At 42.2% G+C, this 18,745-nt stretch overlaps 1 protein-coding gene across 1 annotated transcript; it reads left to right on the top strand.

The window, feature by feature from the left end:
• Nucleotides 1–5,012: 5,012 nt before the first annotated feature.
• On the top strand, nucleotides 5,013–6,985 carry LOC141084905 (chemerin-like receptor 1). Its single transcript, XM_073569856.1, has one exon. The coding sequence runs from the start codon at nucleotides 5,057–5,059 to the stop codon at nucleotides 6,092–6,094; it is 1,038 nt and encodes a 345-aa protein (XP_073425957.1). The 5' UTR covers nucleotides 5,013–5,056; the 3' UTR covers nucleotides 6,095–6,985.
• Nucleotides 6,986–18,745: the final 11,760 nt, after the last annotated feature.

Raw genomic sequence — 18,745 nt, 5'->3', positions numbered from 1 at the left:
TATGGGTTATGGTACAGTTTGATAGCTTCAGATTGGTCTGCACTCCACGGTAGCCAGCGTCTATTAGTGGTGTTCGCAGGTGCGATGCCGTGCGCTTAGTGGGTCTATAGGGACTCTAACCCTGTGTCTTTGGGGCAGAGTTCTGTGACTGTACACTAGCGCTCACTTTGGCGAACTCTGTGAGCTTTAACAAGCTATGGCATTTATATTCTGCGGTAGTACGGTCTTGTGAAGCAACAGAGTCAGCCTCTGTACACATCGGGTGACGTTCACCCGCGTGTGTTCATCTATTATACCGCCATATAGTGTCCGCCATTACTGGGCAGCAGGTAACATCTCTACATGGTGGACCCCGGGCTGCGAATGCACCTTATTACTACCTTCTTATTATTTGGTGCGTTCCACCAGCCCTAACATACACTAGCCAGAAACCAAAATTGTGCACTTTAGACCTCCGTCTGGACAGCATGTTTTTACATACTATTTGCTTTGCGATTTTACTCCTATATAGAAAACATAAATCTTGTGTATGGCTTTCTATGGAGAATGGATCGACCAAACTGTGGTTTCTAATGGGTATATACAGCCTGGTCATATATGCCCCACAATGGTGGCAAGTGCTGTGAGCCTAAAGATGAATCTACTATGGCCAATAATCGCAAAGAGTATTCTCATTTGCACAAGGAAAGACTAGAAGCAATGAGATGAAACTGAATGGGAGGAGACACAGATTAGATATTAGAAAAAAACTTTTTGACAATTAGAGTGATCAATGAGTGGAACAGGCTGCCATGAGAGGTGGTAAGTTCTCCTTCAATAGGAGTCTTGAAACAGAAGCTGGACAGATATCTGTCTGGGATGATTTAGCGAATCCTGCTTTGAGCAGGGGGTTGGACCAGATGGCCCAGGAGGTCCCTTCCAACTTTACAATTCTATGATTCCCATGAATTCTCATTTTCTAATTATTGGCCCTTTTTAAACAAGCAGACAATCACCCAATGAATGAGCATTTTATGAGCAAAATGCCTATTTGCTTGGTAAAATGATTTTTCAGTTTTCATACAAATCACCATCCTTTGTGGCTTTGAGAACAAACGTAATCTATGTACATGGATGTGGGGTCAGATTATCTAAGCAGGCAATTAAATTACCACCAATTGGCTTGCATGTAGCCAATCAATGGTAAATTAACAGCCATGATCTGCCTGTAAACCCCAAGATGAAGAGGTGATCATTTTTTCACCATGTATTGTCTACTAAGCAATCCAGAGAGGAGGTAATGATTATAGTGTTATGATCGCCAGTCACCTCTCCTGACGGATTAGAAAACACTTCCTTATAATATAATAATCCTAGAGCTCTGTGATCTCTTCTCTGTGCCTCTGTGCCATTCCTTGGTTATTCCTACTAGAAAGCTATAAATTAATTGCAACCTGGGTGTTGCTATTTTGTTTGATGGTAGGTATGATGTTCCTCATACTGCATGTAATTCTGAAAATGTTGCCTTATACTTTTGCTTTTGTAGGTTTTTATCACGGATTTTTGTTATTATTTTGCATTAAAACTTTTATATCATATAAATGATCATACATAGATTCAAAACTTGCAAGACAGTTTTGCAAAATCATAATATCAACCTCAGAATCAACATCCCACCAAACCATCATAATTTTTTCATACATATTTATTCTCTATTTTCTGTCCAAAGAAATACTAAATATTCTGTAGTGTTGAACAGAGATTGTAAATTATCTAATTTTATTTGATCTCAGTCAAACACTCAAGCCAATTTTATCAGAAGACAACCAGTCACAATGATTTTAGAGTGCAGAAGAAAATTTGGAAAACCTAGAGATGTCCCATAACTGAGGGAGAAGATACATGATCATAGAGTAATATACTTGTAGGGCTTTGATCCCAGTATCTCCATGGTTACAAGAAAGCAATGGTAGCTGCTATGTTACCATTTCCAGGATGCAAACTAGTTATTATTTATTTCATTATAGATATATAGTGCCATTATATTTCACAGATCAAAGGTGATCACCATGTCAATTTTGTCAAAAGGGCTTTCATACCATTACAATTCAAAAACTTTGTCCAGGATTCTACAATCATCGCTTCCTTTATCTCCTACTACTTTTCTTTTGCTGTCTCCATTTTAATTTTACACAATGTGTCAGCTATTTACTTGTGGAAAAAAATGGCACCTCGGAGTGCTATGGGAAAAAGACAAGCCAGTGGAGGCAATGGAATGGGGAAATGTTCTGCTGTATTCCTCGGGTCCTGGCATTATGTGGGTGTGAGATGCACCACCTACCTAACAATCTAATCACCAAGTACCTGTGACAGACAGAAGCTGCACTGTTGATTTAGAATCATTTAGCAACTGTAGGTTAAAATGGTTACAGCAGAATCAGAGTATTTAACTCAGCCCCAGGGGACACTGGAAAAGTTGTTACTGTGTCTGGGAGATCCAAGAGCAAGTCATGTTAGAGAGTCTCCTGACAGACTGAAATCAGACAAGCTGTATAGACCAGTTCTTCCACCAAAGCAATTGCTGTAATTAAAGAAGCAGTGAGGACAGCCAGGAGCATCTTTATTACCTGAATTTAGAAATAAAAGAGCTATAGCACCGGACTCATCCCCCCCACCTCACTGAATGAACAAGGTACGTTTCTGCTTAGGTTAAGACACTGTGTGTGAAGAGAAGTTGTCTGTGATGGTGATGGAGTATTAAATGAAGAGAAGTGATTCTATATGATAAAAAGAAGCTTGAATAAAACCCCTGTGATTACCTTCAGCTCAGAAATGTGTCATAGCTGTGTGTCTGGAAACTGTTACCTCCCATCTACTGTGAAGAATTATAATTAATGGTCGCATTTAGTAAGGTTTCCGCATGATTCCAAAAAGAACTCATATTACTGCAGTCCAGTTGGTGACAGGTTCATTCTCAACCCACGGTTCCACACCCTCTTCACTCTTAATTTAACTAGTTTGCGAATATTACTTAGCTTCTCGGCTTCTTGAAACTCCGGCATCGGACACTGTCTTCATCTCACATTCTCTGTCCCATCCTGGCCCGTTACCTCTCTCAGTATACTCGGGAACGTACTGCTACGTGTCCTGTCCCAGGACCTGCCTCCAATACATCACTCAATCCTTGGCTCACTTCTCTCTCTCTCTTTACTTAGAGTCACGCCATCCACTGCCTCTGTTTCCACTTCACTCACATCAGAAACACCCATGTCATTTGACTCTGCTTGCTGGTCAGACCATAGGTCCACTTTTACTGCACACTGGGCCCTATCGAACATCCTGACAGTAAACTGTCTCAGTCCCTTCACCCATGCCTCTCCTATTCTAGGCCAGTCCTAAACATTAACCTTCAACTCTCCCAACTGCAACACTATCACCAATAACACATGTTACAGTACACATTACACATTAGAATACACTGCAACAATACATGTGTCTTCAAGGGAAAACATGGGCAGTTTGTCCATCTCTTTACATTTACACCCCCCCACTGGACATTCCTTCTACCAGACTGAAACTTTGTGAAATTTTATTAGCTAAAAGTATCCAATAACAGTTAAAAAAAGAAAATTGTTCCATTAAGTAAAAGGGTTAAGTTAAAATCTGAACTGGTAGATCTTTGAGATCTATCCAGCAGATAATAGATAAGGGGCAAGAATCTAAACATTCACTGTACAATGCCTCATAATAATATTATCTTTTCACTGAGTCACATGGATGTTTTGCTTTATCTGCTGGATATATTACAGAGAATTCAGATTGTGACTTTAGAAATAAAACTCAACCTTCTCGGTGATGAACTCCAACAACACAAAGATAACGATTTACCTCTTTTGTAGGAAAGAAGATCCAAGACAATGTAATTAAGACAAATCTATTTCAAAGAAATAGGTAAGATATTTTATACAAATTTATGTTGTTTATATCTAAACAATTCACATGTAAAGCAAAGAAATGAATTTTATAACTAACTTCTATTATTTTTGCTTTACCAATTCCCATTTACAACCTGTGGTATAATGTAGAGCTGCATTCACAATTCTGCTGAAATCTCCAAGCATTCCCTGCTTGGGCAGTATGTGCACTGGACTTGTTCTAGCTCAGTGATTTCCAAGAAACACCAATATTATAGTCCCTGCTCTAAGTAACTTCTGCTCCCATTTCTTTGTATGAGGATGGGGTGGGGAAATTTTTCAATATTTTGGCTGAAAGCTGTTAACTACTTTGCCTTAGCTCATAAAAGTTTTATTTAATGTAGAAATTGGTTTGAAATGCAGACTTTGGAAAGAAGCAAGGCTTACGACGATTATAGAATGTTAGAGTTGGAAGGAACCCCCAGGATCATTGTGCCCAACCCCATGCTCAATGCAATGTTCAAAGCAACCCGGTAGAGGTGTGCTCCAAAATGATACCTTGTCTTGGCTATTCTCAAATTTTAAAGTTATCCTTGGTCTGAGGGTCCAACTTATGGGACGCCTACTGATCCTGAGAACCAAGGGAATGAAAAGCCACTTGTAAATGGAGCACCAGTTGAACATATACACTGCCACTTCATTCATTCTTATGGGAGTGTCAAAGACCAGCCGAGCGTACTGCTCTGCTATCTCAAGTGGTCCCTTCAAAAATAAATGGGCATCATCAACCAATTCTCCATTCACACAGCCCCGACTCTCGGGATAGATGGGAATCCCCGGGGTCATACCCTTATCAATTGGTAAATTATTCCCTAACCCATGGATAAGAGATAATCTACAAACTTAAGAGTATCCCTTTAAGGAGTCTTTGTTGGATAGTAATTTTAGAAATGTAGTCTCTAAATTAGGCTCTGTATGAGACATCCTGAATAGGGGGCACTTCATATGAGGTGATAAAATAAAATTTGTTGCATTTTTATACTGATACAATTTGTTTATGTTTAGGTTCTTTGCTTTCTCTTTCATGCAATATTGATGGTTCTTTTTGCATCTGTATCCTCAGTTAGCATCATTCTCATCATCAGTGGATCCTTGGAACCATCATGGATCTCTATAATGTGACTGATAGTTATTTTTATTTTGACTACACAGAACATGGCGATTATATTGATGTTGGGGTAACTGCATACTTCAAAATCTTTTACATTCTTCAGATCCTCGCCATAAGTTGCTACAGTGTCATCATTCTGATGGGAATAGCTGGGAATGGACTGGTCATCTGGATTTCTGGCTTTAAGATGAAAACAATCAGTGCTGTGTGGTTTCTTAACCTGGCCATTGCTGACTTTATATCTTGTATTTTTTTAATTTTTCGTGTCATGCAAATGATTTTAGAAATTTCTTCTACAGTGTACTTTTACCTGTGTACGATCAGCCTGACGGCACTGTTTACAAACATGGTAACGAGTGTTAATTTATTAATTTTTATAAGTCTTGATCGTTGCATATCAATCATGTGGCCTTTCTGGGCCAAAATACATAGAACCAAAAAATTGGTCTGGACCCTCTCAGGGCTCATGTGGCTACTAAATGTCACTATCTTTTTCCTGCAATTTCTTGTTGAGTTTGAATTTTTTAATGTTGCAGAATGCAGTTTGACTTATCGATCAAAGAAGAGAATAAGATACAAGGACAAAGAAAAAGTAGCGGTCATTCTGTGGAACATCTGCATTTTTGCCATACCGTTTCTGACCATTTTTGCTTCATATGGACTAATTGTTTTAAAACTGAAGAACAGTAGAAGACATCGGTCCCCCCGACCTTTCATGATCATTGCTGCAATATTGATAAGTTTCTTCATCTGCTGGTTTCCATACCACACTTGGGCACTAGTATCCCTTGAACACAAAGGTTGGAAAACTGACCTAATTATAGGTGAAATTTCGACTATTTTGGCATATTTTAACTGTGCTATCAATCCTATAGTCTACTTCTTCCTGAGCAAAGGTGTAAAGCAAAACGTTGTAAAATCCATTCCTAAAGCGGTGGAAAATATTCTGAGTGATCCTGGGGACGTCAATGATAGAAATTCTGAAAATGACATAAATAACAGAGCTGATGTAATAGATACCAGTGTGTAAGGGAAGTACAGTTACTTTCCGAAATTCGCATGGCATTGCCATGGATTGTCTTTGGGATATAGTGTTAAACAACTCTAGAATTGAAACTTGTAAATGGATACAAGCATACCTGGTAAAGGATAGTTTTCACAGACAATCTTAAAACCAAAGAAAGACAATCTTCCAATCCAGTGGTCCGTACCTAGCGTACAAAGAATTGGCTTTGCTCTCAAGCAGGAGCATTAAATGGGTTGTCTCATCCTAAATGGCCACATTGAAACAATTACTTTGGAATATATTTGTTATTAAAAAATCTCTATTTTCAAGAATGGAGAAATTTTTAGTTCTAGAGTTTACTGCTCATTGCCTATGTTACCAGCTACCTCTGTAGTCTAAGGGGTGCAGCTCTTATAAGCCATTTTGCATAGGGCTTGTAAATGTTGCACTGAAGCTGACCAAATCGCTGGAGAGCCATGGTGCTAATGCTTGCAACATAGGAGAGCATACGGTTTGATCTAGGTGCTTAATCATGCTGGTTCCCAAACTGTCAATCAAAGATTAATGCATCATGTCCAAGCATGCTGGGAGGCAGGGCTCCTATTTAGAAAGAAGAGAAAACATCTACATTAGGAATATTGAATAGAACATTGTTACTTTTTGTGTTTTGGCATATGACTGACAATAGAATTAACATTTTATGAAGAAGACTTTAAAATTGTTGATTACAAGATAAATATTAAACAAATAATATCTGGATACAATATAAATGATGGGGAACGTTGTCTACTCCAGATAAACTCCAAACACTGCCAACATGAATTTTATTACGTCCCATGATGTACAAGATGAATGCTTGGAAATTATGTGAAAGGTTGAAAAAAAAATAAAATAAAACTTTTTGCACTTTTTGTAGATTATTCGATTTGATAATTTTTCACTACAGCCTCATTGCAAGTCAGATAAGATGTTTTTGCCTTTGAGCACAGGATAAATGTAGCCACGTGACCGTGTGAAATCATTTGGCTGTTACATTGCTGGAGGATAACAACCACGATGTCTTTTGGTTACTTTCTGTATGGTTATAGACTTTCAACAAAGACAAGTGGTAATATGTGTAATTGTACAGTAAGTTTATACCTTTTATTAAAAGGGACAAAACCCATGACAAAAAAAAAAGGTTAACATAATTTTGATTAAAAACATGTAAAACTCATTCCACCCTGTAATGGTGACCCTATTTGGGATTACAACCTCTAGTATTAACACCTTCCCAAGTGTCTAATAACGTAAGTGTGAGGGCTGAGAAGAACCGAGGCCCGGTCTAACGGACACCCAATATAGGGGAGCTATATAAACATAATATCTGGATCAAAGAAAAGGGATGACATGCCCGAATTTGCGCAGAGTGCAAAAACTGAAACAGAAACCAAACGCAAAAAACTGGAATATAGTTGTGTGCATGCAGTGTAGGTTCATGTTCACACTGACTGCTGAACAAAACCCAAGACAAAATGAGCAAATACACTGCTGTAAATAAACAAAGAGCAAAAGTGCATGAAAATAATATAGGGTACTTGGTTAACATAATTTTGATAAAAGATAACGTAAAAGCCATGCTACCACATCAAAGTGACCCTATTCGGAATGATCCTAACTGCAAGAATTAAAGCAAAGAATCTCTGCACTATTAGTAGTAAGGCAGCGGTAGCACCGTACACAGTGAAGAGGCAGTGACCCACAAAGTTCAAACACAAAAGTACCTTTAATGTGTTTCCTCACAGCATTAAAGTCCAATTCACACAAGTGCAAATAATATTAGTGTTCAGTTCACACCAGTCAATACCACTTCATAGTACACAGATTTGTATCACAGTCCCTAAAGATGCCGGACTTCACCTTGTCCAGATTCTATGGGCGATTGCATGCTGTTCCAATGCCTCTCACTTACAGCCTCCTTTAGTCTGCAGTCACGACACATGCTAGTCCACCTCTGGCTAGTTCCCGTGGGTGTATCACAGTCTCTCCTCACAGCCGTACACAGACCTTAACATTCTCCTGTCTGCAGCTGTTCACACGCCAGTCCTCTTCCTTCTGGCACAGGACAATCTACCTCCGGTTCACCTCTGGGCACAAGACCTGTCCACATCCATGATTTGTCATTGTGGATGGCAGCACCACTGTGTACGCTGTGGGTTGCCAGGCCTCTCTCTGGCCCTGACACTCCTGAGACTCACTAAGCTCTCACTAACCCTTTCCTGCAGGGCTTTTATCACAGAAATCCAGAGCAGCGTTTCCGTACCTCTACCTTGGACACGAACATGTCCAAGACTAGCACTTACTTTTATTATCAGTCTGCATTGCAGTCACAGCTAAACGCGTGACTGCCATGCACACCTAAGGCCTTCATACACCTCCATGCATATCCTTGGGAGACTACACAGCGACCCCTAGCTGTGACATTGGTCACTGCTTCACCAATGCAATCCCAGCTATGCCTGTGACCGCAATGCATTCCCATAGCCTCAATACACCTCCGTGCGTATCCTGAGGGGAACACACAGCACCCCCTAGCTGTAACAGGGGTCATTGTCTCACAAGTATAATGAAGACCACTGCTTAATAGACAATGCCATACACCAAAGACTAGTATTATTGTCAAAAAATGGGGAGCAAAACAACTGCAATAGGGTCTTAATTAGTTAAATGCTGAGGAATCAAATAGGGGTGGTAACTCACTTGGTAGGTTGCAAATTTAGCAAGATCATCAAAAAAATAAGTAGTTTGCATGCGCCGGCATACGCAGTTGTTTCTTATGTCCTGGAAGTATTTTGCGGCCATGTGCACTACTGATTTTCGGCTTTGCCCTCAGTTGCGCACGTACAAGGTCACATTTTAATGCGAATGCACAAAATATGTACGCGATCTGCGAGATCTGCAAGACTTATTAAATGGTCAATAGTGGCTTGTAGGATTGCTGATTTCAACAGATGGCTCTACAAAGTTCAAGTCCTCTTCCTCTCTGAAGAGGAAATTTGCAAATTTCTATTAAAGGACTTTACCCTGTCTGTGTCTTTATTCAATTTGATTATGGGGTTAGTAATGGGAGTATCTGAAAGACAGCTCTATTACTTACCCCTGTAATTGATGTCAGCAAACATAAAACAGCTGACATCAACCCCAAAACCATTAGCCCACTTGCCACCGCACCAGGGAAAGTGGGAAGTATTGAAGCTAGGAGCCAGAACTGATGCATCTAATGGATGTGTCATTTCTGAGGCAGCTGAGGACTGATGTTCTTAGTCTGGGAGGGGGCTAATATCCATAGCTATTCCTAGGCTAATAATATCAGTCTGCAGCTATCTGTTTAGCCTTTGCTGGTTAGTAAATATAAGGGAGACTCCACATAATTTTTTTGGTGTGGTCGTCCTTTAATAATCAGTAAAGGCTTAGCAAACAGCTGTGAGCTGATATTAATAGCCTGGAAAGCTTTATAGATAATTGCCCCTTCCCAGAATAGTAAAATTATCCCACAGCTGTCACTTTTCCCTCAGCTGGTTAGGAAAATGAAGGGGGACCCCACGCCAATTTTAAATTTATTAATGTAAACAATACATACTCGTACAGAAAAATAAGCACACAAAGCATTGATTACAAATAACATTGACATATCTATCTATCATGTTCCTCATAGTTATCTATTTCTATCTTTGAACATCTTTAACCCCTTTACCCCTGAGGGTGGTTTGCGCGTTTATGACCGTGCAAATTTTTACAATTCTGACCACTTGAATGCTTCAGCGAATTTTGGTGATTCTGAGATTGTTTTTTCGTGACATATTGTAATTCATGTTAGTGGCAAAATTTCTTTGATATAACTTGCGTTTTTCTGTGTAAAAATGGAAATTTGGTGAAAATTTGGAAAATTTTGCAATTTCCAAACTTTGAATTTTTATGCCCTTAAACAGAGAAATATGCCACACAAAATAGTTAATAATTAACATTTCCCACATGTCTACTTTACAGCAAGACATTTTTGGAAACAATTTTTTTTTTTAGAAAGTTATAAGGGTTAAAAGCTGACCAGCGATTTCTCTTTTTTACAACGGTCTAAGGTTTCTCGATGTGGAGAGTGGCATACCAGCTCTGGCTTGTCAAGGTAAGAAGGCTTATTCGCTGTGCAATGCTCCTCTGGGAAATTTAAAATGCAAATTGCCTCTTCAAGTCGTCTTTTTCTCTGATGAGGCAATTTGCATATCATTTTTCCAACAAAATTTACAAACCATTTTTTAAGGGACCACCTCACATTTGAAGTCACATTGAGGGGTCAATGTGGCAGAAAATACCCAAAACTGACACCATTCTAAAAACTGCACACCTCAAGCTGATCAAAACCACATTCAAGGAGTTGATTAACCCTTCAGGTGCTTCACAGGAATTAATGGAATGTGAAAGAAAAAAATGAGCATTTAACTTTTTTTCACTAAAATTTAAATTTGGACTAATTTTTTTTTTCACAAGGGTAACAGGAAAAAATTAACCCCAAACTTTATAATGCAATTTCTCCTGAACATGCTGATACCCAATATATGCTGAAAACCACTGTTTAAGTGCGTGGCAGAGCTCGGAAGAGAAGGAGCGCACTTTGACTTTTTCAATGCATAATTTGCTGGAATTGAGATCGGACGCCATGACGCATTTGAAGAGCCCCTGATGTGCCTAAACAGTGGAAACACCCCACAAGTGACCCCACTTTGGAAACTAGACCCTCCCAAGAAACTTATCTAGATGTGTAGTGAGCATTTTGAACTCCCAAGTGTTTCACTAAAGTTTATAACGCCCGGCAGTGAAAATAAAAAAATCATTTTTTTCCAGCAAAATTTATCTTTTCGCCCCCAATTTTTTTTTCACAAGGGTAACAGGAGAAATTGAACCTTAAAAGTTGTTTTCCAATTTGTCCTGAGTATGCTGATACCCCATATGTGGGAGATAACTACTGTTTGGGCACATGTCGGGGCTCTTTAGGGAAGTAGTGATGTTTTGTAATGCAGACTTTGATGGAATGGTCTGCGGGCGTCATGTCGCATTTGCAGAGCCCCTGATGTGCCTAAACAGTGGAAATTCCCCACAAGCGACCCCATTTTGGAAACTAGACCAGCAAAGGACTTATCTTGATGTGTGGTGAGAACTTTGAACCCTCAAGTGTTTCACTAAAGTTTATAACGCCCGACCGTGAAAATAAAAAAATAATTTTTTCCCCACAAAAATTATCTTTTTGTCAACTTTTTTATTTTCCCAAGGGTAACAGGAGAAACTGGACCCCAAAAGATGTTGTCCAATTTGTCCTGAGTACGCTGATACCTCATATGTGGGAGAGAACTACTGTTTGGTACGATTCAAGCACCTTCAGTTCTGGAAGTACTGGGGCCCGCTCCATCCCGACTGCCAAATATCAGGGCCTTGATCACTACCTCAAAGAACTGAAGGTACACCATATCGGTGTGGTCTGCACATCATGACAGCAGGAAAGCATTGAGCATTGCTATCTGTATGATGTGCACTGCCAGCTTCTTGTACCACAGCTTGGCCTTTCTCAAAGCATTGTACGGCTGGAGGACTTGATTAGGGACATCAACGCCCCTCATATTTTTGTTGTACCCCAGTACACAGTCCGGTTTGCAGACCAGTGCAGAAGTACTTTGTACAGTGCTCAGGGTTCTGCCATCACCATGTATGGTCAAGAAAAAGACATCCCTTTTGTCCTTGTACTTGACCATCAGCATGTTGTCACCACATTGACATTTTTTTATTTAGTGATTGTGTCAGTACTTTAACAGTTTGTGTGTGTGTGAGATAGTGCTTGGTGTAAACTTATTTGTCTGAAAAGAAAAAGCTAAAAGAAAAAAAACAGCAAACAGGGAGAAATTAAAGTCAGTGAAAATAAGTGTAAAACAGCAGATACGAGCGCTGATGAGTGAACTGCTTCACTTATGAAAGCTTGACAGCTGCTGGATGTGCGCACAGAGGTCGCAAAAAAGAAAAGTGTCTAAAACAGCAGGCACAAACTCTGATGAGTGAACTGCGTCACTAATCAAATCTCGGCGGCTGCTAGATGTGTGCATGGGGTGGTGCAAAGGGGAGGTGAAAAAGAAAAGTGTCTACAACAGCAGGCATGAGCTCTGATGAGTGAACTGCATCACTAATCAAACCTGGGCGGCGGATGGATGTGTGCATGGGGGTGGTGCAAAGGTGGGTGAAAAAGCAAAGTGGAAAACAGCGAGCACTAGTGTTGATCAGTGAACTGCATCACCAATCAACGCTCGGCAGCTGCTAAATGTGTGCACAGAGGTGGCGCAAAGGGGGATGGAAGAGTGTTGTGAGTTCATTTTCCCCTTCACTACTGAGGCCCGAGGAACTCCCTCTTCTGGTAAAGAAAGGTAGTGAGCCTGATTATCGAACACCTGAGTCTGATGATGATGACTGGCTGAGTGGAGTTACTGACTGGATATAAGGCAGCCGACACCCTTCTGCCCTGCGGGTGATTTCTCTGTGGGATCCTTGGAGACCAGTCTGAATTCCTGCTCTTCTAAGGCTAAGTTTTCTGCTCGGCTTTTTGCATTCGTGCTTTGACTTTGTTTTGCTTTGTTTTTCTGGATTTCTGCCATTCCCTGCTGGGGTGTGCTGAATTCCTTTAGCTCAGTCTTCTGAAAATACCTGAGTGCTGATTTAGTTTTTGAAGCCTAGCTGCTTCAGGGTCTTTTTCATATCAGCTTGTTGGCTTATGTCTTTGATAGGGTTTTGGCAGATTGCAGACAGCAACCTTCCTTTCCTGTTCTGTTTAGTTAGCTTGGGCCCTGTCTTTGCTCAGTCTATCTTTCTATCTGTGTGAGTGTTTTTTCATCTTGCTTCACCGTCATTATATGTTGGGGGCTGCCTTTTACTTTGGGTTCTGCTCTGGGGTAGTTTAGATTTCCTTTTCTGTCTTTAGGCTATTTAGCGCTCCGGCTGTGATCGAAGGGTCTAGGGCATCGTAGGAACCCCCCACGGCTACTGCTAGTTGTGTTGATAGGTTCAGGGGTCTGCAATCTGATAGTTGCCAACTTCTCTAGTTTTCTGGACGTAGCTTCTATTTTTGTGTCTGCCTCCTACGGTGACTCAATCATAACAGAAGAGGAAAAAAAGAGAGGGAAAGGGGAAGAGGAAGAGGGAGATTGGGGAGGATGAGGAGAGATCAGGCAGGAATCAGGGATCAAAACACCTAAAGTTGTTGACTCTCTTCTTTCTTCTCTGTTCTTTGTTTTTTGTTCTTTCTTCAGCAGGGATTGTGGTGTCACAGGCTTCTGTGGCACCACAAGGCCCAGCACAACAGGACATCCTGTAGCATGACCGTAATGTAGAAATCCTCAGTTACTGTGAGAACCTGCAGCTTGGTCACAGACATGTCACAGAGTGGTCATACCGCTGCTGTGCCCTGTAATTGGTGCGGTCAATGATGACATCAATTGCACCAATCAGAGCTCGCCCTGATGACGCTGGTGTTGCCAGGCAACATTCCAGGATCGGAGCTCACATGTGACACAAGTCATGGCAGTAAATATGTATACTACTTACTGTAAGTAAAGGGAGGTCAAGCAATCCGAGGTCAGTTCCGGAAATTCCACAGTACAACAAAGGGAAGTTAGAGGCAAAGTCCAATACACGAGCCGAGGTCAGGAAAGCCAGAGAGACAAAACAGTAACAGGGAGCAGGCAAAAGCGAAGTCAGGTCACAAGCAAAGGGTCTAAGTCCAGGAAGAGAATCAAGTCAAGCAGGGTCAAGGTCAGGCACAGAGGGATCAATGTTACACAGGCATTAGCAAGTGTACGATTGACACTGGGAGGAGGAACTAGCATGCTTAAATAGAAGCCTAATTAAGAAAAATGAACACAGGTGATTGCAGCACAGACCCAGCACAGACTGACAGCCCTGACACAAACTAACAAAAAGTGAGAAGCAGAGAGGAAATTGTGACACAAAGTTTCAAAAAGACAAAAACAGAGTGGAAATCATGACATCAAAGCTCCGATCCTAGGCAGGTTACATCCAGAGTACAGCCAGGTGATAGCACGGTCACACTACAGGCCCTGTGATTGGCTTGATCGATGTAATCGTCAATCGCTCCAATAGGTGGGACCAGGCCATGCCTGGCGTTGCTAGGTACCAGCCTAGGATTGGTGCTCTTACAGCTCTGATTCTAGGCAGGGCACACTGCAGCTGTGCCCTGCGATTGGCGAGATCGATGTAACCATAGAGTCGGTTCAGGAGATGCCTGACGTTGCCAGGCACCAACCTAGGATCAGTGCTCCTAGCTCACCAATACTAGGCTGGGCCATCAGTGTTTCAGGCAATCAGATTGCCTGAAACACTGAGTAATGCTGCGATTGGCTGTTCAGAATTAAACAGCCAGTCACAGCGATCGTGGTTGTGGGAGAACGGCGATACCCCCAGGATGATGGCACCATCTACCCAGAGGTAAGATGGCGCCGGAATTTTAATGCGGTCACCGCGAGTTGAGTCACTGTGTCGCATTAAATATATGACGTAATGATCCGTCCATGGTCAAATTGGCCACATGGCCGGATCATTACGTGCTATGTCAGAAAGGGGTAATACACTCTAATGTCTATGCAACATTTCATTCCATATGGGTCACACTAACAGCACACTGACAGCATACAGACACAACAGGGACACACGGATATCACATATATACACACAGATGGCACACAGACACAGACCTTGGATCTAACCAGTACTGGTTTTTGCAGTACCAGAATAACCAGGAAGTGTGAAGGGGGCTTAAGGCAGTTTCACAACAGAGATGAGATCATTCAAAATTTGAATTTACTGGCTTAACCAAATTGTCCCCCAAAATTTGACCTCTGGCAAACAGATTAATAAGGATTTCAATACTGGAAAAGTAGGACGAGGAGAGGTGAGGAGAGAGAGCACAAGTACAACATTTTGTTTCAACAGAAACTGTCTGATTCACTTATCCGGTGAATTTGGAGATAGAGTCCCACTCTGCCATACATGCTACCAGTCCTCCACCTGACTATGCTCTATTACGAGTCACTCATCGCCGATGACCCGGTGATGCACTAACCACCACTGCACAAGGTATGAAAACAAACTGAAGTGATGTCAAAGATGCTGCACTATGGGGAAGCCTGACATCATTAGCCCTCTCTCTCTGATACTTCAACATTGTGGCAAATGGTGCTGGGTAAGTTTTGTTTTGCAAAACTCGAATGGAATCACAATGTGTTAAAATTTTAATGGAATTGAAAATTTCAGGCAATTCAACTAGAGCTCAATCCTACATGGATCGTTCCGCTAATCTCTAGTTACCAGTAGAGTTGAGCGAAACGGGTCGAAAAATTTCAAAAGTCGACGACTTTTGGCAAAGTCGGGTTTCATGAAACGAAACCCAACCCTAGGATGAGGTCGGCCACGAGGTCGGCGACTTACGCGCCAAAGTCGTGTTTCAAAAGTTTGTTTTGCGCTCTTTTTCAGCCAATCAGGTTCCACGGCCACTGTGGGCAACGTGATGACATAGGCACGGGTCACCACCATCTTTCAGAAGGGCATGCAAGTGATTGGCTTGCTTTGGTGGGCGTCACAGGGGATATAAAAGGGCATGCACGCCGACCGCCATCTTACTTCTGCCGATCTTAGCATAGGGAGAGGTTGCTGCTGATTCTGTAGGGAGAGTGTTAGGCAGGGAAGAAGAAAAAAAAACTGCTTCTGCTGCTAGCGATTGTGCCTGTACAATATATTGTGGTGTATCAGTGGTGTTGGTTGTTGGGCTGCCTTCTAAGGCTTCCTGACAGCTGCATTGCTGTTTACCCACTGCTCTGCAAACTGCTTTTTTAAAAGCAATCCCAATTTTTTTTTTTGTCCTGCTGAGGTACTGAGCTGCAAACTGCTTTTTTAAAAGCAATCCCAATTTTTTTTTTTGTCCTGCTGAGGTACTGAGCGTGCATTTTTTCACACCATACAGCGGTGTACGCTCCTCACACAGTACCGTGTAACGGCTGTTATCACAGCCACAGTGAAACTATCTGTGTCACTCTGTGAGAATAAGTCGAGGACATGTTCCGTTCTTACAGACCTGCACTCTAGGGAGATTCCTACACTGCCCAATTCTACATACACCTTGTAGTTTGTGATACACTAGCCAATTTCTGCCTGTGACATAGCGCTGTGATATTCAGTGGGCCTCACACAATCCAAAAGTGTCCAGTGTCCACTAGTGTGAGCAGAAATTCAAAATCTCACTTATCCTCTAGTCACTTTGGTCACAGCTGTGCCATCGAGCCTGTGAAATAGCGCTCAGATATTCAGTGGGCCTCACACAATCCAAAAGTGTCCAGTGTCCACAAGTGTCTGCAGAAATTCAAAATCTCACTTATCCTCTAGTCACTTTGGTCACAGCTGTGCCATCGAGCCTGTGACATAGCGCTCAGATATTCAGTGGGCCTCACACAATCCAAAAGTGTCCAGTGTCCACTGGTGTGAGCAGAAATTCAAATTCTCACTTATCCTCTAGTCACTTTGGTCACAGCTGTGCCATCGAGCCTGTGACATAGCGCTCAGATATTCAGTGGGCCTCACACAATCCAAAAGTGTCCAGTGTCCACAAGTGTCAGCAGAAATTCAAAATCTCTCTTATCCTCTAGTCACTTTGGTCACAGCTGTGCCATCGAGCCTGTGACATAGCGCTCAGATATTCAGTGGGCCTCACACAATCCAAAAGTGTCCAGTGTCCACAAGTGTCTGCAGAAATTCAAAATCTCACTTATCCTCTAGTCACTTTGGTCACAGCTGTGCCATCGAGCCTGTGACATAGCGCTCAGATATTCAGTGGGCCTCACACAATCCAAAAGTGTCCAGTGTCCACTGGTGTGAGCAGAAATTCAAAATCTCACTTATCCTCTAGTCACTTTGGTCACAGCTGTGCCATCGAGCCTGTGACATAGCGCTCAGATATTCAGTGGGCCTCACACAATCCAAAAGTGTCCAGTGTCCACAAGTGTCTGCAGAAATTCAAAACCTCCCTTATCCTCTAGTTACTTTGGTCACAGCTGTGCCATCGAGCCTGTGACATAGCGCTCAGATATTCAGTGGGTCTCACACAATCCAAAAGTGTCCAGTGTCCACTAGTGTGAGCAGAAATTCAAAATCTCACTTATCCTCTAGTCACTTTGGTCACAGCTGTGCCATCGAGCCCGTGACATAGCGCTCAGATATTCAGTGGGCCTCACACAATCCAAAAGTGTCCAGTGTCCACTAGTGTGAGCAGAAATTCAAAATCTCCCCTGTCCTATAGACACCTTGTACCTTGTTTTACATTACTATATAGTTTGTTGGATTTTGTCTACATTTCTGCCAAAAATGAGGAAGGCTGGTGGAAGAGGCCATGGAATTGGGCGGGGGTTGGCAGCTGGTAATGATGGTGTTGGTGGTGGATCTGATGGTAGTGGCAAGAGCAAAATAGGACCGAATGCAGGAGGTGTTGAGCCTGCGTCATCGTCTGGCTCCATAAGGCTTCGAAGGCTTAGTTTTCTAGGAGTTGGCAAACCGCTTTTAAAGCCAGAGCATCAGGAAAAATTTTTGTCTTACATTGCTGACTCAGCCTCCAGCTCTATCGCCTCCTCTTCTTCAGTTGTAAAAAGTAAAAGCACTGAGTCGTCATTGGAGGCTCATGTTCATGAACCACACCTTTCCTTGTGTCCTTCACCCCAACCAAGATTGAAGGATGACGCAGGCCATACTACTGATTACTCCATGAAGCTGTTTTCACATACCATGCCTGGATTATCAAGTCAAATGGTGAATTACCCAGGCCAAGATGAATCTGACATGGAGTGCACTGATGCACAGCCGCTGATGGATGATTCTGCTGGTACATTCACTCAGAGCACTACATTGTCCTCGCAGTGTACAGAGCCAGATTCTGACCCTGATGAGACTCAGGTGCCCCTTCCCGCACACTATACCACCATACACGGTGACACAGAGGAAGGTGCACATGACATTGAAGAGGAGGTGATGGATGACCCAGTTGTTGACCCAGATTGGCATCCATTGGGGGAAGAGGGTGCTGCTTCCAATAGCTCAGATGAGGAGCATCCACAGCAGACATCGACATCGCAACAGCTGTTATCTGGCAGGCACGGAGCACTCCAAAGACAGGTTCCAAAAATCAAAAGAGTTGCTGGACAGCTTGTCCAGAGGGTCAAAAGATCACAGCGTGCTAGGCCGCAAAATGTCTGCCAAAGTAGGAAGAGTGCAGTGTGGCACTTTTTTGAACAAAATCCTCATGAACAGGCCAAGGTTATCTGTAAGAAGTGCGCAAAGACCTTTAGCCGAGGGAAAAATCTGAAAAATTTGAATACCAGTTGCATGCTTAGACATTTAAACACCATGCACTTGCAAGCGTGGACACAACACCAAACCTCAAGTACCACATGTGCAACTGATCACAACGAAGGTAGTCAGCAACGCTACATTGTTTCCCCCACTGTAAGCCCACCGGTTAGCACAGCAGCAAATGTTGAGGTGTCGTTACAAGGCCACAGCAGTCAGGGAATCCCACTATTATATCAACGAAAGACTGATTCTAGGCCATCA

Source organism: Dendrobates tinctorius, unplaced genomic scaffold (assembly GCF_039654945.1).
Source record: "Dendrobates tinctorius isolate UK_male_01 unplaced genomic scaffold, ASM3965494v1 ptg000028l, whole genome shotgun sequence".
NCBI classification, from domain to species: domain Eukaryota; kingdom Metazoa; phylum Chordata; class Amphibia; order Anura; family Dendrobatidae; genus Dendrobates; species Dendrobates tinctorius.
The sequence above is the reverse complement of the archived record's forward strand: the minus strand, read 5'-3'. Positions and strand labels throughout refer to the sequence as shown.

What these genes read in the sequence shown, in the direction of transcription:
- LOC141084905 (XM_073569856.1), top strand. Translation starts at nt 5,057, where the DNA reads ATGGATCTCTATAATGTGACTGATAGTTATTTTTATTTTGACTACACA.